The sequence below is a fragment of the Rhinolophus hipposideros genome, assembly GCF_964194185.1.
Source record: "Rhinolophus hipposideros genome assembly, chromosome: 17".
In the NCBI taxonomy this organism is placed as follows: Eukaryota; Metazoa; Chordata; class Mammalia; order Chiroptera; family Rhinolophidae; genus Rhinolophus; species Rhinolophus hipposideros.
This window is the reverse complement of record NC_138063.1, coordinates 5,686,351-5,710,430: the sequence shown is the minus strand read 5'-3', so window position 1 is coordinate 5,710,430 and position 24,080 is coordinate 5,686,351. Positions and strand designations below refer to the sequence as shown.

General features: G+C 39.5%; 1 protein-coding gene across 2 annotated transcripts in view; it reads left to right on the top strand.

Moving 5' to 3' along the window:
* SOCS6 (suppressor of cytokine signaling 6) overlaps nucleotides 1–23,871 on the top strand; it is a 32,059-nt gene extending 8,188 nt beyond the window's left edge. For both annotated transcript variants that reach the window (XM_081078361.1, XM_081078362.1), the window contains exon 3: nucleotides 18,200–23,871. In XM_081078361.1, coding sequence (XP_080934487.1) covers nucleotides 18,329–19,936 — 1,608 coding nt within the window. In that variant the 5' untranslated portion in view covers nucleotides 18,200–18,328 and the 3' untranslated portion in view covers nucleotides 19,937–23,871. The remainder of the gene's footprint in view (nucleotides 1–18,199) is intronic.
* Nucleotides 23,872–24,080: the final 209 nt, after the last annotated feature.

Below are 24,080 nucleotides of genomic sequence, written 5' to 3'. Positions count from 1 at the left end.
TAGTACTTTTGCTGTAGTTATAAATTCATTGTTAATTTATTACATTTTAAATTGTACGACAGCTTTAAATCCATTTTACTTTACTTGGTTATCGTTAAACTTCTTTATCCACCTGTAACCATACAAGTATTCATATTGCTTTTCAAAATAAAGCTTATTGGGGTAAGATCCAGAGGTCCTAAAAGAAGCCAAAGTGATTCTGTTGCACTCACTATGTTTCAGTTATTCTTATTTGCATGTAGTTGTCCAGAAGGTGAAGCAGCGCAGATTTCACCCTATGTGCAGACTAACTAGTTAGCCTGAAACAGTTACTTGGTTGCTGCCACAAGACGTGATACTCCTGAGTCCCAGATAAAGGACCTTCTTCAGGACACTGTCAGTAGCCAGGGTGTCAGTGTTTGTGCCAGTTCCCTGAGCACCACTGCCAAGCTGACAAAGGATGGAAAGCATGGAAGTAAGGAAGAGGCGGATGCAGGAAAGCTTGGATCAGTGCGGTGGCAAAACATGATTGGATTCTGCATGAGATTGGGATTTTGTGACGTGCTGAATGTGGAGTGTGAGAGGATGAGAGGAGCCACTGGTTATCGGAGCAGTTGAATGCATGGAGTGGCCGTCAGTGAAAGTGGGAAAGATGACAAGAAGAACAGGTGCGGCGATGGTAAGGGCAAGAGTCTTGTTTTGAACATGTCACTTCTGGGACATCTAGAAGAACAATGTGGCAGTGTCAGGAAGGGAGTTGACTGTGATTAGGGTAAGTAAAGACAGAGAGATTTGGGAGTGGATGACATGCCTGCGAACGAGTGAAGTTGCTAAGGGGCACGAGGAGATGGAGAAGAGATCACCGAAGTCCAGTGCTGGGGAGCCCCCACATGAAGAGACGTGGAGGCAGGCTGAGGAGTGATCCGCTGCGTCCCACGCTGCTGCCGAGCACCTCCGTGGGGACAGAATCGGGGCTGCACTGCAGTGTGGACGTTACAGCGACTGGGCAGCGTGGTGCGGCGGGTCTCCAGTGGGTTTCCCCCCACACTGGGAATTGCAGGTCTCGCGGATGCATGCTTCTCCTCAAGTGTTCTGCTGCAGAGGGATTTCCCACCCACAGCTGGTGGGAAAGTGGAGTCGAGGCATTTGTTTACACACGTGAGAAATGACATTTTTAGGAGTGGTCGAGGAGAGGGGGCAGTCGTTGGGAGGTGATGACCAGGTACCCACTGGGAGGGGAGCCTTTGGAAAGGCATGTGCGTCTGTGCAGTAAGGATGGAAACGGACGTGGAGACCAGTGTCACCGTGTCGGTATAAGTGGTGTTGGAGTTGGACGTTTTCTTGTGATCTTTTTAATTTGCTCAGTGGAACAGGAAGCTGGGCTAGCAGCTGAGATTGAGGTTGGAGGAGTAAGTGTTATAGGGATGAGGAAAGATGTGAAATGGTCAGCCAGGACAGTGAGAGCACAAATGGATCAGGGAACTGGCGTGTGATTTGCGGGCAGCATTAGGGCTCCACCTGAAGTTCCTGCTCGACTATAAAGGGAGCCAATCAGCGGTGATGGGTTTCTCCAGCCACATTCCCCTGTAAGGACGGGTACAGGCGTGGCACAGGCAGAGTTGGATTTAACCAATGTTGTGGTTTTGCCAAGAGTTTTTCGGCGTGAGAGTGAGGAAAGGGAATTAAGGGTATGTGCTAGAGAATGATTATGATTAATCGTGGAAAATAAGGGGAGTAAGGAGGGCAAAAGGGACCATGAAAAGTTGGTGGGGTTATTATTCTTGTCTTTTTTTAGACTTTGACTATTTCAGCCCCACCAAACAAAATGTCAGATGTGCAAAAAGTTATTTTGGCTGGGGTGAGGAGAAAAGAGAAGGCTGGATAGGTTCTAATAAAATAAAAGTAATATAGTATTCTTATCTGTTAATTTATATTTTTGTTTGGCTGTCATGGCTTAACTGAAAGCCAAGAAAAGGTCTTGTATTTTGCTTTAACCTAATGGATTTACTTAGCCATTCCCTTTAAAAAATACCTTAAAAACAAACAAATTCAGATTCTGTTATAAAAACACCCATCTTTATTATAGAATATTTTGAAACTAAAGTATCGATAATGATACTTGCAAAAATTTCTGCAATCCAGTAGACATTTCTGCTGTTTTCCTCCCTATTCTTTCTACATAATCAAGACCATACTTTACATACAATTTTGTTTCCTGTGTTTTTGCACTTAACAAATGAACAATATGAAATTTTCCCCCATGTTATTTATAGCTCTGGATAAATATCGGTTTTAGTGGTTCCCTAAAGTTCCATTGTGTAGATGTGCCAGAATTTTGTTTACAATTGTCATACTGTTAGAAATTAGGATTCTTTTGATACTTAGAAGTTAAATTTATTTTTTATCATATACAGTAATGCAGGGGACTTTATACTTTGGTTTCATATTATTTCTTTTAAGATTTATAAACAGCATTATTGGGTCAGAGTATGAATATTTTTCAGAGTTGCATATATAACCAAGTTATATTTTTACAACTAGGTTAAGACATTTTCATGTAATGACTATTGTTATTTAGAAAAATCTTTGCTGATTTCACTTGTGAAAAATCATTACTATTTTAATTAGCATGTCTTTGAGTCTTATGGGGATCAGTATTTTTCTGGAAATATGTTGAGCCAATTGGTTGTTTATGTGGAAAAATTCATATTAATTCCTGCCTCACACATAAGTTAGTACTATATTAATGAAGGACTTACATGTGAAAAGCACAACTTCTGTACTTTTATAGGAAATACAGGAAAATATATGCTTTCAAGTGTCAGAGGAATTCTTAAGACAATAGAAGGGGCAAACAAGAAAGGAAGACTGACAAATTTGACTAAAATAAAACGAGAAACTTCTCTTCCGCAAGATTCCACAAAAAGGATAAAACATCAAGACACAAGTACTATCTATAGCTGGAGAAAAAGGAAAGTAGGTCTGTTTGAGCTGATGTGGAGGGATTTCTAGAAGTCTGAAATGTACCTGCCGTATTCTTAAGTGTTTTTGTTCTACATATTGGACCACGCATTTAAATCATTTTTCCACAGAAGAAAAAAAGAAAAAATGTTGATTGAAAGCCGACTGACTTTGCATTCCCACCAGCAATGTCTGAGTGGTTCAGTTTTCCTACCTTCCTGCTAACACCAAATTTCATCACTCTGATGGGTATGTAGTGGTGTCTCACTGTGGTTTAAATTTACATTTTCCTGATGACCAGTAGGTCCTGTCAAGTCCCTTTTCGGACTTTTTCTCAGTAGTCATTTGTATGTTTAAATTTGGTAAAAGGTCTATTCAAGTCTTTTGCCCATTTAAAAAACCGGGTTATTTGTCATATAATTCAGTTGTAAGAGTTCTTTATGTTCTGGGTACAAATCCTGTATCAGATATGTGATATGCAAATATTTCCTCCCAGTGTGTGGCTTGTCTTTCTCTTAAAGATGCTGTTTGGAGCACAAAAGTTTGGAATTTTAATGAAGTCCCCAAGTTCAGTGGCTGTCATGAATGAGTTGTCAGTGGATGCTGTTTGTCTCCGAACTGCTGACGTGGTTGCTTTGGACAGTTTGGCCCAGCTTTAGAGTTGTGTTTTGCAGAGAGGGTTTATCGGCCTCTTAGTAGCTCCAGAGTGTAGGTAGCCACAGTGGCAGGACACCTGCCCGCCTCCTGGTGTGACAGGCATCTCCTCTGCATGATGGTAGCATCCTAAACATCTTTCTTTTACAGCCCTTCTCTTACATAGTCTTCAAGTCTTACAATGTTTGCTGCCTTATATTCTGTGCTAGCATCCAAGGTCCTTGAGGTTAGTTTAAGGACTTGATCTTTCAAGCCTGTGTTTTCACTGTGGCTTTTCAAGGAACTGGAGTGTTTTATCAGTGTCAAGACAGGACTATGACCTGGAGTGATAAGACAGGAGAGGCAGGCTATGAGTAGGTGGGCGGAAGGTAAGCAAATGTGCAGAAAGTGTGGTGCGTGATGAGAACACCTGCTGTACGGGGTGACTGCGGATGCCAGGATTGTTAGGTGTCAGGCACTTGGATACGGTGTTCATCCTCGGTGCCCACAGGGAGCTGAGCCAGCAGAAGAGTCTGGGTTGTGGAAGGGAAGTGAGGTCCCTGGAGTCAGGCAGGTGTGGAGGGGACGACTTGACATCGTCAGGTCGGAAGCTAGAAGCATGGCAAACAGTGGGAAGGTTTCGGGCGAAGGATTAGGCAGGCGGTTGAGACCTCTGACCCCGAGGGCGTCAGAGTCCTGCCTTTCATGATTCCAGGTGGCTGAAACAGACACATGCTTGTACCTGGACTGCCTGTTTTCTTCTGTAAGTGTGGTAGGGTGGTTGTTTTGTAGTAAAGTAAATCGTGTTCAGTGGTTACAGAAAGATCTACTATAGAAAATACATGTCTACTGGACCCCCTGATCCCTCTTCCTGTTCACTGCCGGTGTAATCACTATTTGGATATCCTTTGACACATTTACTCCACGTATTTAGGCGTACAAATACATACACAATGGGACCATATTTGCATTCCGTTTTGTAGCTTGCCTTTTTCCAGTAATGTATCTTGGACCTCTTTCTTTATCTGCATAGTATTTCATTGTATGGATGGATTATAGCTTACTAAACTAGACTACTGGTTTTTGATGTGTGTTATTGTCGTTTCCTAATATTTAGGTTAATTCCACATTTTTACCAAAATGAATTATGCAGTAAAAGTCTAGGGTACTGATTGAGTGGGCTCATTCTATAGAATCAGTTGTGTGATTTTAGGCAAGAGCATTAATCCCTGCCTCAGTTACCCCATCTATACAATGGGAATATTACAACTGCTGTTCCACAAGAACCTACATAGCCTACTACGTGCTAGACGGTTCTTAAAGGACATCACATACAGGTATTAACCCATTTTAACCTCACAACTAACTTGAGTGATCGATACTGTTATTTCTAAGATCACACAATGTTAAATGGTGGAGCTGGGATATCCGAGAACTCACGCATTCGGGTTCCAGAGGAGTGCTCCCTCTGTGTTACACTTCTTCGTGCATAGCAGTGAATTGCAGGGTTGTCACGGTTCCATGAGACGCACTGTATTCAGATGGCTTCAAACAAGGCCCAGCACATACTTGGCCTGTGTGTGGTCTATTTTTACCAGGCATAGGCCAGTACTAGGGAAACGATCGAGTAATATTAGCCTTTTTAAAAATGAATGCTGTAGGCACATCATTTTCCTTATGTCCTTGTTCTTGGTGGGAGTATATATCCCAAAGGCAAGTTCCTAGTCGCATAATTACTTGGTTAAAACATATGCAAATTTAAAATTTTAATAAGTATTTTCAAATAATCCTCCACAAATTGTCCCAGTTTACACTTCAACAATTAGTTATGAGTGCCCAGTTCCTCATACCCGTGCCAACATTGTTACTGATTCACTTTTCACACTCATCGGCTAAATATACCTTGTTTTGTTTTCAATTTCCTTCTCAGTGGTTTTAAAGTTGAGGCACAGTTTCCATACAGTGAAAATCACCCTTTATGGGTTACTGTTGAATTTATCCAGTGCATTCAGTCATGCAACCACCACCACACCCGAGATTTAGAACAGTTCCCATCACCCCCAAATTCCGTTGCTTTCTGTGAGATTAACTAGTTGAGAACCTTCTAGGGTGTTCATTGGTCACTGGAATTAGTTTTCTCCCTCTCTCGCTTGTTCTCTCTTTCTTCTGTCATTCTTTTTTGTGTGAACTGTTTGTATATTTTGCCCATTTGCTATTAGGGTTGTGTGCCTTTCTCACTGATTTCTAGAGCATAGACTATGTTGTCATAGGTATTTGCAGTTTTTCTCCAGTTTATCTTTTGGCTTTATGCCATTTTTTGGCTACCTAGAAATTTATAAATTTTGTGTTAGACTCAATTGATCTTTTCCTTTATGGATTCAAGATTTTATGTTATGTATAGAAAGGCTTTCTGCAGTGCAAGATTTGTTTTTTAATATTTTTCCCAACTTTTAAAAATGTTTGCATATTTGATCCTCCTGGAATTTATTTTCATAAAATAAAGTACAAGCCTTGCTTTCCCTTCCACTCCCAAATGGTTATCCAGCTCACTCGTCATCATTTCTTTCCGGCAGCAGTGCAGTGTGTCCTTGGTGACATCCTCGTTTGATACGTATCTTGGTTTATTTCTTGACTTTCTAGTCTTTTCCCCCTCCAGTATAAGCTGATACAGTATGTTTTAAAATTTTGTACAGTTCATTGTTCCTCATTTGTGCTTTAGAATTTTTTTTACTCTTCATTGTTTATATGTCAGAGTTAGCTTCAATATCATTTTGTCAGGTTTCTTGCAAAACCATTGTTGATGTTTTATTGGAATCTGGAGTTTGTATTTTGACAGGGATTGAATTGTTTTATCTAACAGCAAGGTCTCTGTCTCTCTCTCTCTCTCTCTCTCTCTCTCTCTCTCTCTCTCTCTCTCTCTCTCTCTTTTTCCTCTTTCTCTCTCCTCTCCTGCCCCCCAGAACTTCTGATCCTCTGAGGAGTTTTCAAGTTTTTCATGTAGTTTTGAACATTTTTAAATTCAATCTTTCTTGAAACTATTTAAATAGAATGTCTTTTATTATAGTTTCTTACCAGCTTTTTAAAATTAATTACTAAGTGATTTTTACCTGTAAATTTTATAATCAGTTCCTTGACCAGGTTCTTTCTCTTTTTTTCCCCCTGATAGTTGTTCAGTTACATGACAGTTATGTCTCCTCCTTTCTAATATTTATACTTACTTCTTACTCTTATCTAATTAACTGGCTCATATGTTGAAAATAATGCTAATTAATGGTATTGATAATTGGCATCCTTATTGCTGGTTTTCAGCATTTCTTCATTACTTATGGCTCTTAATTTTGTTTTGTGTATCATCTATTTTACAGTTTTTTACAGTTTTTTAGGGAGGGGTTCATGAATTGATGTTTGAATTTTGTGTGTTTGTGTGTGTGGTAGCTGTGATAATACGATTTTGCTTTTTTGATCTATGATATATTACTGTTTACAAATATACAGCCGTGCTAGGGATATATCTGGAATTGTTTCCTCCCACCAATGTGATTTCTAGTTGGGCCCTTCTTTTAAATAGAGTTAGAAGTGAATCATATTTGCAAAACAATCTTTGTGCAAAGGCCTAGGTGGCAGTGTTTTTTTTGTTTTTTGTTTGTTTTTAGTAATGTTTTACTTGTCTTTTAGTGTGGTTTTACCACACCTAATTCCACAGAAAATTTTTTTAGCCATCTGCATTTGTTTGGTGTTTACAAATCACTTAACTGTTTTTATAGCAAGAACTTTAAAAACATATACTTATTTGTTTGCATGTTTAAATCATGCCATACATTTAGAAAAGTTTGGATGAGCACCAGCCATGCCCAGGAATTGTTCTAGGTACTGGGGATATAACAAGTGACCGAGACCCATGATGTTTCTCATCTCCAGTAGAATACAACTGGATATAATTCACTGATAAAATAAGAGAATCACAGGCACGCTATGGAGAGGACAGCCAATAGAGATTTTGTGGCATTTTTGACTTTCTGAAACAATTGGTTTTAGTGTGGCATTTCCATATAGTATGATTGGATTTTTAAAACCAGATCTGAAAATCTTTCTTCCCCCCTAATAGTTTATCCCATTCATGTTTATTGGTGTGACAAACATTGGGACCTAAATTCTATCATGTTTCATGTTATGTTGGCCATTGCCCTTCTTTTCTTTTTCATTATAAGGTCTTTACCTTTCCCTCCTTTCTACTTCTCCTTTTCTGGCAAGGCTTTAATATCTATTCTTTATTTTTACTTTTTTGTGAAGGTAATGGCAACAGTGGACTGGCAGGTTCGGGGACACTGGAGTAGGATCCAGGGAACCGAAAGGGGAGGGCACGAACCAGGGCTCACATCTGGCTCAGAAACTGGCAGTGCCACCTTTAGTGCAGAAGGACATGGACGACAGCATCTCTCTTGCTAACTTTCTCTTTTTTCAAAGTTTATTGGGGTGACAATTGTTAGTAAAGTTACATAGGTTTCAGGTGTACGATTCGATAATGCATCATCTACATCTCACATTGTGTGTTCACCACCCAGAGTCAGTTCTCCTTCCGTCAGCATATATTTGACCCCGTTTACCCTCTTCTAGAGTCCCCCTCCCCCTTTGCCTTCTGGTAACCACTAAACTATTATCTGTGTCTGAGTTTTTGTTCCTTCATTTGTCTTGTCCTTTTGTTGTTTATGGTTTATATCCCACATATCAGTGAAATCATGTGGTTCTCTACTTTTTCTATCTGACTTAATTTCGCTTAGCATTATAATCTCAAGATCCATCAATGTTGTCACAAATGGTACTATTTCATCTTTTCTTACCACCGAATAGTATTCCGTTGTGTATATATAGTATAATTTCTTTATCCATTCATCTATCAAAGGACATTTTGGTTTCCTTGTCTTGGCCACCGTAAATAAAGCTGTCTTGCTAACTTTTTATATGGATGCTTTTCTTACATTAAAAGTCTTTCTCTTTGTTCTTTTAAACTGTCTTCACAGATTATTTAAGCTAGCAGTTTTCAGAGTGTGGTCTCTGGATCCTCTTTAATGCTAAAACATAATAATGCTAAGACATTATTCGCCTTTTCCACTGTGTTGCCGTTGTCACTGAGGGTACACAAGCAGTGATGATAAAACCGATGGTGCCTGACCACTGAGAAGGCACCAGCTGTAACAGTAGTAAATCTCCACGATAGTCATGTGCTCTTTACCTCCAAGCACTTGTAGTAAAAAGAACATTCTGATTACATTTAAGAATGTCATTGGTGAAGCTGTAAAAATTATTTATTGTATTAAATCTTGATGCTGGGTACACGTGTTTTCAAAATCTTTATGCAGAAATGGAAGTGTGTAGAAAGCCGTTTCCATCACATACCAAAGAAAGGTGTCTCAAGGGGGAACTTGTGTCATTGCTTGAGTTGCTAGCTGAGATAGCTGCTTTTTCATGAAACACTGCTTTTACCTAAAGGAACAATTGATAGACAAACTATGGTTGTTCAGCTTGAGTTTTTAGTAGTTATTATCTCATAAATGATCAAAGTAAGCCTGTCACTTCACTGACAGTATTGATGCCAATGGTAAATTCAAACTTTCAAGCACAAATCAGGATTGTGGAAAGCTTGTATCTGTACTGTCAGCTAAACTGCTTCCCAGTTCTAATGAGATTAGTGGTGATACAACAAATGTAAGCTTTTCATATTGTATGATGAAATAACTAATACCGTGTTTCCCGAAAAGTAAGACTGGGTCTGATGTTAATTTTTGCTCCAAAAGACGCATTAGAACTTATGTTCAGGGGATTTCATCCTGAAAACTCATGCTAGGGCTTGTTTTCCAGCTAGGTCTTATTTTCGGGGAACACGGTATGTGATGTTACAGAAACAGGCATGCAGAAAAGATTCAAAATGCAAGCTAGACTAACAGATTTGAAAGTAATAACTTTCAAAGTAAAATTAATATGGTCTCAGATTTCTCAGTGCAGCTAACTGGTAAGATACTGTCACTTGTTGATTTTTCGTATGGTATCACAGGAAAATGTCCACACTCATGTGAAAAGGTTATTGCACAAAACGTTCCTCCGGTTCCCAGCTATATATCTGTAGGAGGTTGAATTTTCTTCTGATGCTTTAACTGAAACAACATATTGGAACAGATTGAAAGCAGAGGTAGACCTGAGAGTCCAGCTGTTTCTGCCACACAGAAAAAAGATGTACAATGATATAGAACACTACCACTTCTCACAGTGAATTTTTTTTTTAAATTTTATTGGGGAATATTGAGGAACAGTGCGTATATTGAGGAATATTGAGGAACAGGGCCCATCAGCTCCAAGTAGTTGTCCTTCAATCTGTTTGTGGAGGGCGCAGCTCAGCTCCAAGTCCAGTTGCCGTTTTCAGTCTTTAGTTGCAGGTGGTGCAGCCCACCATCCCATGTGGGAATTGAACCGGCAACCCTATTGTTCAGAGCTCTCGCTCTAACCAGCTGAGCCATCTGTCCCCCCACAATGAATTTTTATTGTTTGAGAAGATGTATTTATTTTTCATTAAAGTTTTCTTAATGTGTAATGAGTATATTGTCATTTTTAAATGAATTAGCAATTAAATATTTTTGTCTTCTACAAAATATTTCGATTTAATTTCTAATAGGATAAATTTCAACAGGTATAACCCACTTAGATCTTTTTATGGTCTTCAGTCATTTGTAAGAGATTAAAGGGGTGCTGAGTCCAGAAAGTTTGGGAGCCACTGATGTAAGCAGTAGACCACCCAGCAAGCAGCTTGTTACAGTGGAAGGATGTGAGTTTTGGTGGTAGCAGCCAGGTTCAGATTCTGGACTTGCTGTTTCCTAGTGGCAAATTATTTAACGTGGTTGGGCAAATTTTATTCTCTCTGAGACCCAGTTTTTTCACTTGTAAAATGATAATAAGCTGTTTTATTCATTGAAAGTTAAGTAGTTTGATGTTGTCAAAAAGTTTTTCATTAGGTATTACAGTGACAGGCATGGCTCCATCCAATCACTTCTTAAAAAAGAGATTTTAAAATTACTTGAAGATGTTACCTTCTAACCATATGAATAAAACATACACGTCTAAAACCTATCCCTTGAACCTTTATACACATTTTCAAGTATATGTGTAAACTTAAAATTTTACAATTAGAAAAGCAGTAAAACTAATTCAGAACATTTACTTAGGCATGAGGAGACAGATGGTAATCCTATAAAAAGATGGCATATATTTTTGGAAGTGCAACAGTAAAACAGATACTCTTAAAAATTCCAGAGTAATCTTTGCCTAGAAAATGAAGGGAAGAGATAGAAGACCATATGGCCTAATAGAACTTTTTATGGTTTCTAAGGTCTAGAGTTGAATTTTGTTTATTTAATGTTAGTATTGAGTTGCATGTGGATTGGTAGTTGAAAAAAGAATAATTATCCAGTAGATAATTACCAGGCACTTTTCCTGTGGTTATCAATCTCATTTTCTATGAAGTGAATACAGCAGTGGGAAGCAGCACCACGTGGACCCCAGGTGTAGGGAGGTTACCTGTCGTCGTGGCGCAGTGTTCTTCTCATTCCGTTCACTCCATTTTCATTCAGCACGTGCTTACTGAGTACCTTTTTTGGGCCAGGTATGAGCTAGGTGTTGGGGGCAAAATGTTGAGACAAAAAATTGACAGTCTCTGATTTCATGTCGATTACAGTCAAATAATGATACAGATACGTCGAAGCACACTTACCGATGGAAGGTCTAGGCAGCACAGGTCCGCAGTCTTCTCAGAGCCTGCGGTTGGGGAGTTTCACCTGCGCAGCAGGAGCAGGCTGTGGCTGGGGAGGAACTGACCGGTGAGCTGAGGTCTGAACAAGTTAATCAGAGAAGAATGAAAAAGGACACATTGCAGATTAAAGGGCCAGCGTTTTAAAAAGGTCCATGTGAGGAGATTGTGAAGATGAATGCTTGCAGCGTGACTGGAGCAGACACCACCAAGTAGAGAACCTTCCCGGCCCTGCGATGTAAGGCCTTTCATGACTTTATCCTAAATGACCACAAATTATTCCTTGAGGCGAGGCGGGGAGTGAGGGAGGTGGAGGTGGCAGGGTATCTCATCACTGTACCGATGGGATCACATGTCTAAAATTCAGTTAGTCATAATTACTGAGCACCTCGACGCCCTTGGGACGCTCCTGTACTCTTGGGAGACATTAGTGGCTAAAGCACAGTTAAAATCCCGCTTTTGTAAAGCTTAAATTCTTTAATAAAAAGGGGGAGAAAGACAAAGAACATAATAAATCAGAAAACCCTATTGTATGCTGGAAAAAAAGAACACAACACGGTGAGAGGGTTTGTGCTGCAGCTTAAATGGCCCGATCAGGGCAGGGCTCCTTGGGAAAGTGACAGTTGAGCAAAGACTTGAGGGAAGTGAGGGGATTAGCTGTGTGACACTGGCAGCCGGCACAAGCCCGAATGGCAGCACATTGTGGTTTTGTCAGAGCTTCACAGGGGCAGTGGAGAGGGAAGGGAACACTGGTGTCGGGGCGGGAGAGTCCCATCATGGGGGCCCGCGGGCCTTTGTAGGGGGCTTCCTTACAGTCTGTAAAGACTGGCTTTTCACTGAGTGCCATGGAAAGCTATTTGGAATTTTGCTCTTCCTGAAGTTTGGCTGTTGGATTTGAGAAAGACCAGAGCGATGTGGGCAGGAGAGGAGGCTCTTGCCTTCTGACGGGCTGCCCAGAGCCTCCACGGTACTCTTCGCATTCAGACCGGCTTTCCACATCACACTCTGGGTCTTTAGCCTCTGTACCTACTTCTCAGAGCTTACCTAATTGGGGATCTTACTGTATGTGGCGTGTGCTCCGTGTGTTTTCCACCCAAGCCTGAGATGAGTCTGTATGTATTCCTAGCTGCATTGTCAGTGTCTACACACACACATCTAAGGTAATGACTAGTATGCCTGGAAGGGTCTGCATCTACAGCTGTCTCCTACCAACTGGCATGTTTCCACCGATTAATTATTCTAATGGAAGTTGAACATTCATTACTTTAGTGTCACTAAAATTATATCACAAAACTGGGGCATTATGGAGAATTACTTGCAAGTGGGAATCAGGTATGAATAAAATTTTCATACTCAGTTGCCTCATTTTTGAGTCTTTCCAGTGAGTCTATGTTGAACTTGAACTCTCAACCCAACCATTGTTAGAAAGATTTAAGAGGCCTGTGGCCTGTTAAGGAAACTTGAGTAGTACTCACCTAGTGATTGTTTTAACATTTTACATTTTATTAAGGAATTGTTCGTCTTTTTTTTAAACAAGGCAATTTGAAACCCCTGGGTTTCGGGGTAGGGGGTGGTCATCAGAGTTACATTCTTGGTATTGAAGAGGATCTGTGGGCTCAAAACTGGGAAGTGTGCTTGTAAACTAGACCGCGTTGATACTGAAAACCTTTTAATTCTCATTGCCCTTGGCATCACACCCAAATACTTTAAGTTGGCCGTCATGTGCCCCGCTCATCCTTCACACCCAGGCTTCAGGCACTTTGGGCTTCTCAGTGTTTGCACCTGCAGTTTCCTCCTTCAGGGCTTCTGTACACGTCTTCCACCTCAACCTTCGCTTTGCATAACTGGTTCCTTCTCTCCAGTCCCGCGCTGTCCTAAATACTGGCTTGTCAGAGAGGCCAAGGAGGGGTCTTAGGTGTTCGTGGAATCTAGAGTAGGGACCCCAATATTCTTCGATCACCTTCTCCTTCATGGGTCTGTCACAGTGACCAGTCATCATGTCCTCCTTGGTTTACTTGTTTTGTGTCTGCACTGCCCAGACGACCTGTCCCAGGAAATGGTGATCAGTGATGGCAAGGGCTGTTGCGTTGTTACCACCAAGGAGCCTTCTTCCCACTTAACTAAGTTTTCTCTGAAGATAGACCTTTCTGCGGGTCAAGACTGCTTTGAGGATCGGACAATGATGGATGAGAAAAGAACATAGACTGTAGAGTCTCTGAATTCAGGGGTTCACAGGGACTTGAAGACGTGCTCATGCTTTTACCCACACCCTATCATTCAGCGGGTAGGGGGCAATTGGAAGCAAAGTCACAAATCATCGTATCTTCCCCTATGTCTTTATTTATAATCTGGTCTGATTTATACCACAGCTTGTAGTCTTTTGTCATGTCAGGATTTACTGCTTAAGAATACTTTATCAGATTGTCTCTGTCCAGCATTTTCCTGTCATTTCTTTGACCTGTCTCGCAGCCTGCAATTTCTTATCTCTTAGTTTTGCATCAAATATCTTAACTCCTCTTGGATTTTGTAAAATATTTTACAAACGGAGCAGGAAAATGGCGGTAGAGGGCTTTATGAAAAATGGCTGATATGCAGAAATTACAGTCTATAACATTTACTGTAATATTCGGATACTTAGTGCAATCTTCTGTTTCTGTTGGTTCCTGCTGCCAACGTGTCCCGGTTGGAGGTAGTGCCATAGCTACTCTACTCTACATCCATCTTCGACTTTGGGAATCAAAGATAATTTTTATTTTTAGATGTACTTATACAACTACATAGTACTAAGTATTTGGGGGGTTGGTTATTTAATATATTTCCTTCTCTTTACTGGTATTTATTTGGTAGAACTTTGGTAGTCTTTACTTGTCTGAACACATACCACGTGAAAGTATGGGAATAGATGATGTGTTAACTGATAAGCAAGGGTTTCACGTGTGACCTTTGTGGATGGAATTGTTAATCTTTGATCAATTGTAATAATGACTTTTGATTTTTATAGGAGACAGATTGCTTCATTTTGATAAGAAGAGATTTAGCCAGTTTTGTACAACTTGGATTTTCCTGTCTATTCATTTTACTTGATAGTCAAGGAATATTTATTTGGTATCAAAAAATTTTAGCAATACATATTAAGGATCTAATGAATGGTATTTCCTGGTTAAGAATATACAAATGAATAAGACATTTCCAGTATCACCATCTGGTTGGGGAGATAATATGACTAGACTGCAGTCAGTGAGTTCTAAGTCACTATGTGACGTACTGTTGAAGCGGTACAGATTGAGTATTTGGAGTCCAGAGAAGGGAGAGAGAACTCCCTTTTGGCTGCGTGATCAGAGCAGATTTCAGGACAAAATGGATCTTTTTTAAGTAATGCCCTCAAAGGTGGATTAAGAAAGAGGAAAAGACCATTTATCAGGAGGAGGGAGTAGGGTAACCCAGGTACAAACAGGAAAACGAAAGCCTTTGTAATTAAGATCGAAACTGAACTAGCATTTTGTTCATTCCTAGAGAGTTTGCTGGGCCTGACCCTTTTGGTGAAGCTTTAGGTTGATTTATGTGCTTGAGTCGTGGAGATGCTGGGTGACACTCCAGACTGACCATGTATAAGCCATTCCAGATATTGATCCATTGATCTCGTGTGTCGAGAACTTGCTGATTTTCGATGATTATAAACAATACTTTCTTTGTAACATCCCTGTTATTGGGACTAAACATGTTTGTTTTCTCTTTTACTCACATGCTTTGGTTTTATGGATATTGGTAATTAAGTTTTCTTAAGCTCTGTGTGAATTGATGCCCAATTTTTGGTGGATAAAATTGGATTCATTGCTAATGAGCCAGAAAATTATCGCGTAATACACAGAGGTTTTATTAATCCTTCAGTTCACCATTTTCAGCCTGTTAAGACAAATACTACTAGTTTCTACTACTACGAAGAACTGTGCTTCAAAGTTCTCTCTGATTAAGGAAAGTTAATGAAGCTTTTGTTGTACTTAGGTTGTCCTGTTTTTTCCTAGTTTCACAAAAGAATTTGACACGTGAAATCTCAGTCCCTTTGTGGCATCTTTTGATCTGAAGTTTTATTGTTTATACTTTCTGTGCCTTGTTTAAAAAAGTTTTAAAGACAATTTTATATTTTATTCTAACTAAACTTAAGATTTTCACAGTAAGATCTTTAATATACATATAACTTATTTTCATTTATGGTGTGAGGTATGGAATCCACTTTTATTATTTTTCCAGGTATGTAACCAGTTGTCTTGGTACCATCTATTAACTAGTATCAGTTTTTCCATTGGCCTGCCTTCTGTCTTCAGGTTCCCATGTATGCATGGGTCTGCTTCTGTGTGTGACGGTGTTTTCTTTGTTCACAATGATTTCTACAAATATTTCCATGATAGACATATTTGTAACATTACACAATGATTTTGTATTACTTTAGACCATCATTTAGTTGCAGCAGAATTTGTCACTGACTTTCAAACATTTTAAAAGCTTCATTTTATTACGAAGGGGTTTGAACATGCAATGTGCAGGTTTTCATGAAGATATTATACCTTCCTAAAATATTTCTGTAGGAAAGCAAATTGATACGAAGTTAGTATGTAAATGCTCAGTGTGGTAAGTTGTGGCAAGTCTTGCTTGACACCCCTAGGATCGGCCACGCGGGGGGTGGGACACGGTGGTGAGGCTCCGGGGGCTTGCTCAGCCACAGGCTTCCAGGTCTGGCGCACATGACACAAATACCTTGTACAGATTTTTACCAGAAAGCCAATGTGTTCATTTTTACTTACATTATTTATTTACTTCCTTGTCTCCTACTATTTCTGTTTATTTTTTTTCTGTTGACTTTAAAATTTCAACATAATTTTATAGGTATTGTTATTCCCAAGTGAACGATTATTTTACTTATATTTTATATAAGCTGCTTTCTAATGGCAGGTAGTAATTCATGTTAATCATGTATCAGCAAAATATCTAAATTCCATTACATGATGGTTTTACCTTTACAGATGTACTTATCACATCCACGGTGTATGGCATTTTATTCTTGTCTAAAACATTAGATTGGGATCTCGTGTACTTTGAGTGTGAAACCTACACTGTCTACTTAGGAGCAGTGACTCGCCAGCTAAAGTATATTATCATTGTATTATCTCCTTCATGTTTATGAATGGCCATGTTTTTTCAAGCAGTCTGTGTTGATAACTTAAATGTTACATCTTGATGCTTGCGTAGAAGATAATAGTACGTGCATAGTGAGGTCATCTGATACACAATTACGTTTAAAATAACTTGTGCTCCAAATATTTATATTTATTTTATTTCTTACAACTTGATCAAAAACGTACTACATGATAGTTAAGATTTTTTAAAATTGCTTCTTCCTTTATGAAAATGATACTACTGATCGCCTAATAGGTTGTTTGATCTGAATGGTTTTTAGTACAGATTTCATGTAGGTTCTGTCTACACAGTAAGCAAATCCTGTCTATAACTGAAGTAAACATTTGTAAGAGCTCTGTCTCCTCCTAACTCCCACCGTCTGTTAATCACTACATTCCTAATGGGTTTGTATTGCAATATATCCATTCACAGATCTCTCTCCTGCTGAATTATGAAGCCAGAAACACTTTATTATAAAATCCGCATATGCAGTGCTGGGTATATAGTAGGGGCTTCGTAAGTACATGGTGAATTAATGAATGTCATCACCGTTAGAGCTGTCGTCTTTTGCCAAAAAACTGAGTGGAGTTTAACTGGTGGGTAGGGATCAGACTCCTGGTCTTCGTTTTACTTTGCTCAAGTTCAGGCTAATGATCTTGTTTTGACATTATACTTCCATGATTGCACAACTGCAGAAAATGACCACAGAGGAAAGAAAGTCTGCGTAATTTAAGCACAATGTTTTTGCAAAGCAGTCATTCCTGTCATCAATGAGGACAAAAGTTTTCCTCAGAAATGACTTTCAGAAAGTCTACAGAATTGAAATCCTATCATTTCAGTGATGGAAAAAGTTTAGAAATTATATTTCTCGATACAGAAGTAAAACTTTGCCATGGGAAATTGCAAAAGAAGAAGAGGAAGACATAATAATTCTGGAAATATGCGTCATAATCTTCTTCCAAATAATCTCCACTAGACATACCTAGTTGTTATGGGAGAGCCCCAGCCATGACGGTCAGCTGCAAGTGTTCTCTCTCTCTCCTCCCCACGCTTCCTCCCAAGCTGCCCCTAAGCTCTGGGGATGTGAAGGTGAATGGCCCCTATTCTCAGTGAACTTGCAGGGCTAGAGGGACATGGCTAGGCTTTAGCCAGATACCTTATTCCAGATTGTGGAATGCTTTTTATTCATTTTTACAGATGTTTACGTTTTTAAAAATGTGTACAAGTTGTTGAGGGATCAGCCAGATTTGTTACTGTCCCACTTCAGCGTAGTGCCTCCTTGGAGTGGTTGCTGTTCATGGGACGCAGACTGGTAGCTGGGCCCTGTGTGGGTTAGTGCTGAAGAGGTGTGCAAGGAAAGCTGGGCACTCTGACTGATAACTAAGGAGAAAACCAAAGGCAGGTGCAAAAAGAAAGCAGGGAGGTTTGGGTGTGTGCTTTCAGGCATTCTCCAACATTTGTCCAATGCTGATCGTGTCGTAAGCAGTGACGCACTGTCTGGGTGAAACGGAAAAACCCTGTGAGTTAACTGACCCTCTTAGGGGCGTACATACTCAGGTGTCCTTGTTCAGACGCTAAGGACTTAAAACTGAGTAAAGTAAAACTTTTGTGGAGTTTTTTTTCATGTGCCCTTTTTAAAAAATTTATTTTGTTTCTTTTTAGAAAATGGCTCCAAAGGGTAAATGAAGCTGGAGAAATATGTAGATGCAGCATTACGTGCAGCCTACCCGGATGTTTGAGGCTGATATTCCGGAGAGAAATTGACCGCCTTGGATTAGGGAATTAGTCATAATGAAGAAAATTAGTCTGAAGACCTTCCGGAAGTCTTTCAACTTAAATAAAAGTAAAGAAGAAACGGATTTCATGGTAGTGCAACAGCCCTCACTAGCCAGTGATTTTGGAAAAGATGACTCCTTATTTGGTAGCTGCTATGGGAAAGAGATGACCAGCTGCGATATCAACAGTGAAGATGAAAAAGGTGGAAAAACGCGCTCCAAAAGTGAAAGCCTCATGGGTACGTTAAAGAGACGGCTCTCTGCCAAGCAGAAGCACAAGGGCAAGGGCAGTGCCCCGCCTGGGAGCTCCGCCGATGAGGACACCTTCTCGTCCTCCTCGGCACCGCTGGTCTTTAAGGACGTGAGAGCTCAGAGGCCCATGCGGTCCACCTCCCTCCGCACCCATCACTACAGCCCCACGCCGTGGCCCCTGCGGCCCACCAACTCCGAGGAGACGTGCATCAAGATGGAGGTGAGAGTCAAAGCCCTGGTTCACTCCGCCAGCCCCAGCCCAGCACTGAACGGGGTCCGTAAGGACTTCCACGACCTTCAGTCTGAGAGTGTGTGCCCAGAGCCAGGCCACTCACTGAAGAGCTCTGAGTCCCCCAGTGGGGACCTGCACCTCCACCTCGAGGAACATGTGCCTGTCGTCTTTGGACTTATGCCTCAGGACTACATCCAGTACACTGTGCCTTTAGACGAGGGGATGTACCCTCTGGAAGGCTCGCGCAGCTACTGTCTGGACAGCTCCTCTCCCATGGAGGTCTCTGCAGTCCCTGCCCCGGTGGACGGCGGCTCCTTCCCCGAGGACGAAACTCAGGGGGACCAGGACCTTGTCGTGGCCCCCGAGATCTTCGTGGATCAGTCGGTGAACGGCTTGTTGATCGGCACCACGGGAGTCATGCTGCAGAGCCCCAGAGCGAGTCGCGATGACGTCCCTCCACTCTCTCCGTTGCTACCTCCAATGCAGACGAATCAGATCCAAAGGAACTTCAGTGGGCTCACCGGCACAGATGCCCACGTGGCCGAAAGTGTGCGCTGTCATTTGAATTTTGATCCTAACTCTGCCCCTGGGGTTGCAAGAGTTTATGACTCAGTGCAGAGTAGTGGGCCCATGGTTGTGACAAGCCTTACAGAGGAGCTGAAAAAACTTGCGAAACAAGGATGGTACTGGGGACCAATCACACGCTGGGAGGCAGAAGGGAAACTAGCCAGTGTGCCAGATGGTTCTTTCCTTGTGCGGGATAGTTCTGATGATCGTTACCTTTTAAGCTTGAGCTTTCGCTCCCATGGCAAAACACTTCACACTAGAATTGAACATTCAAATGGTAGGTTTAGCTTTTACGAACAGCCAGATGTGGAAGGACATACTTCTATAGTTGATCTAATTGAGCATTCAATCAGGGACTCTGAAAATGGAGCTTTTTGTTATTCCAGGTCTCGGTTGCCTGGATCCGCAACCTACCCGGTCAGGCTGACCAACCCGGTGTCACGGTTCATGCAGGTGCGCTCTCTGCAGTACCTGTGTCGTTTTGTTATACGTCAGTACACCAGAATAGACCTAATTCAGAAACTGCCTTTGCCAAACAAAATGAAGGATTATTTACAGGAGAAGCACTACTGAAAGATGATGAGAACCCTGCATCTTGCACTTTGGGAATAAGAAAAAGAGATTGAAATACAGTTTACAAACTTTCATCGCTATCAAAATCTTTTGCTGCCATACTATTTCAGTTTTCTTTTGTGAAAGAGTTATCAGTTTGTTTCGGGGCAGGGAAACGAGCAAGGTGTCGTGAGTTTATTTTGGTTCTTTAAAAAGGGAAGTCTTGAGGTTTTAGACGTGTGAATTCTCTTTCATCGTCGTGCAGAATAATCACAATGTGAATTGTCAGATTCTCCTTAACCTCCCTCCCCGTCCTTTGCTGCTATCCACTGTGATTTTTATGCATTAAAGCACATTTCATGTGTATTCAACCCTAAGTAAAGTTGAATGAAACTTATAGAATGAAAATTGTTATGTCTCTTTAAATGGCCCATATTTTCAAAGATAGTGTTGAGTAAACATACCCATGTGATAAAACACAGAATTTACACATACACTGAAAATGATTTTTAATCTCAACTTTAGGAAGATTTGTTTAGCATTATGAATTGACATCATCTTGGGTAATGGAATGCAGATTTGCCACATATCTCTTACAACACTCATTTCTAAATTCTTTTTAAAATTGTGCTGTTTTCTGTTTAATTTTTTTTTTTCTGGTTGTGGAAAGTTGAATTTTTTTGTTGCCTTCATTTTCATCTTGTGGTTTGTCTGTTTTAATAAATGGCCTTACATTAAAAAATTGTAAAGAGATGTATACCACCAATTTAGAAATTGTTGCCTTTTCTGTCATTTAGCTCTGCTACAAATTGGCATAACATATAAAGACCTATGGAACTAGAACTATTATTAAAGAAATACTAGATGCTCATAGTTTCCTGTGATAGCAATGTTTTGTGTTACCTATATTTTCCTTTGGTAAAATGTTTTATCTGTGATTTCTTTAGCTTAGTCAACATTTTCTTGGGTAAATTGGATGTAGAACTGGTTTTCATAAATGGACTAGATTCTCTTGAAACATTAAAGTTTATACAAAATTCTAACTTTAATTTGAATAGAGAGAAAACATTGTTTTAAAGTTGCATTTATGTTTTTCTTTTGTGTAGTCACTGTTAAGATGTGCTAGATTTGACTCTATGTTCATCCCACTGGAAAAAAATAAAAAAAAACCCAAACCCCATGACTTCAGCTGAAAAATTGTGGAAATTGTGGAACACCATGTAAGAAAAATATTAAAATCATGTCATACGTGGAAGTCTTATTGCCTACCATACATACTACCATTTAAAAATAGGTTTTCTATTTGTTTCTTTTTTAATATAGCTAAGTCTTAAGTAAATTGGCATCATTAGTTATTTTATCTTTTTGATTCAGTCCTTTTTTGGGGGGGAGGTGTTATCCCCGTAGTTTTTAGTTGTTTTGAAATGTAGTATTTACTCCACAGTTCTTTAGTGTCGTATTTTAGGATTGTCCCAACCAGAAAATGTTTCCAGCTATACCGTTTCAAAGGAAAATGTTTCCATCTCAGATGATATATATAATTTAAGACATTTCTTTCTTTGTCACTCAGTTTTCCTAGTAGCTCTTACCTCCATTTAAGAATAAGAGTAAAGGTCGTAGGTCAAACTTAATGGCTTTTTTTATTCACACCAGTATCCCTGTTTTTTGCTCTATTTGTTTTTTTGAGGTTGGAACTGAGGATTAAGAAGAAAAGGCACAAAGCCACAATTATCATATTATGGTGTTTTGACTTCAAGGGGAAAAGGTACTTAATTTTGGTGGAATGTTGACTGTACCTTGTTACAGAGACTCCTCTTTCACTTTCTGATGTGTTTTCACCTAATAAGATGGAATAGTGAGTATACTGTAATAATATAATTTAAGTGTTCACTATAAGCTATTTGGATTAAGAACTATTACAGAGTTGTAAACCTATCAAATTAATGCAAGACCTTTAAACTATTTTTTTGCAAAACTATTTATTTTTAAACAATTTAAAATATATCTAGGGTGAGTTACAAGCCCCTGTGCGTCTATATTAGATGGCAGGTATTGTCACAGAGTCTCTGTGTGTGAATGATAAGTGTTGAAATAGCTCCTCCATGTTTCTAGAAGCATTTACATGTACGCTTGGCGAGACCACGGTGCACAGAGGCCTTTGGACTGCCCCGAACCCCGTTTCAGCATGTGGGCATAGCCTGTCCTCCACGTTTTCCTCATGGGAATGTGTTAAAGATCTAGTCTTTTAGTTTCCAGTTAAGATTATTCTGATTTTCATCCGAATGTTTTTAAAATTGTGTTTTGTGTTTTTATGGAGGGCAAGTCTTGGTACTGTTCTAATTTAGAAAGCCAAAATCTGTGTGCATTTGTATATTCGGACTATTAAAGATTTTAAAGTAAAATGCCCTACTCTAATCCAATTTGAAATGGGTAGGGTCTGATAGTGTATCGATAAAAATAAGAAGTATTTGCCAAGAAATTATTTATAAGCAAAGGAGTGTTGCGACAGTTTCTGCTTTTGCATAGAGAGGACCGTTTGGCATGGGCAGCAGAACGTAATGTGACGATTGGCTTTCTAGGGCCCTGAAAACGGAGTTAAAATGGAAAGGTTCCAGGAAAAAGAGGTAAACCTTCATCTTACACTTCAGTCTAGATACAATTTGGGTAAATTTCTGGATTCTATTGAACGGTGGCTTAGGTGACAGGGACACGACCTGTGAATGATTTTTGAATATGTGCTTCTGAAAATCTGAGCTCAAGGAGAGAAAAAGAAGACAGGAAAGTTTTATCCTTTTGCCGTAATAAATGAATCAGAGTTATGTGTTTTTTTAAATCAACTATTTCATCACAAAACATGACGGAGGCCAGAAGCTATTTCCAGGCTTACTAGGACACTATGCATTTTTATAAAAAGACAGCATGGAAAGTACTTTAAAAATATCTCCCTCTCTCTTTCTAAGGAAAACTGCTCTCTTTCTACTTGGTGCAATAATCTGAAGATTTAGAAGGACAAAAATATTATATCACAGGAAATGATCATAGAACTAAAAAATAGTTTTTAAGGAAACCAGCTACACAGGGCAACCATCTTGCTGTTGAAGAAAATCGTGTGCCAAAAGGCTAAATCGTTGGCATATAGGTAATAAAGCGAAGTATACATTATAATTTCTGAGCCAGTATTACTGAAACAGGATATAAAAGTTACTAAAATCTTACATAGGTTTTATGCAGTGTCTTCTGCTCATGCTACAAGTCTAAATATCTTATTAGCAGTGCTTTTGGAAACACCAGTGTTAATCATTGTGCATTTCACATTGTATATGAGAGATACTTTATGAATGGTTCAAATAATATATTTTCAATCTTAATGGCTTTTCATCGAATGTGAAGTCTTAATTTGAAAATGAAATCACTACCAGCAATAGACAGTTTCGTTGAAAACTCTAATAAGGAACAATCACCAGTTCCATAAATAACTTTAAAATTCTAAAGTATTGGTACGCTAGTAATCACAAATTTGGTTTCTTTGAATACTTTTTTAATCCTGTAAGGAAGGTTTTTTATAAACATCCTTTTTATTAGTCACAACATGGCAAATGTATAGTTGCTGTTTCTGAAAAGTGATCCAAACTCCAGAAATGAAGAATCCTTACAAAGTTTTGTAATAAGTATCCATGTTGGGTTAAAGAAATTTTATAGTCGTTGGAGTGCCATAAAATTAATACTTGCGATCCAGATTGCTGTAGTTTACATTTTTTTCTGTATGTTTCAAATCAGGTGTGTATCATTTGTACTGAGAACACCACAGAATGAAGTATCCAAAGTCCATTGATTTTAATACGTGTTTTGGTTTGTAAACAAATTATAGTAATTTCTTGCACATTTTTGGAAATTAATTGTATAAGAATTTATGTATCTGCTTCTAGATACAGTGTGTAAATAAAAATTTCGTTCACAAGATCTGCTTTGTAGTCTATTTAATACCCGGATGCAGATTTCATTTAGTATAAGGTGAGCTAGATTATTTCTGGATGTCCCATAAACTGGGCAGAGCATGGAGGGTAGGGACTAGCAAGTTTTAGTAAAAAGGGAAAAGTGAAGTGTCATTCGTGGGAGACATTGAATAAACCAGGAAGCCGCTGATGTTGCTAATATCCTTATGCCT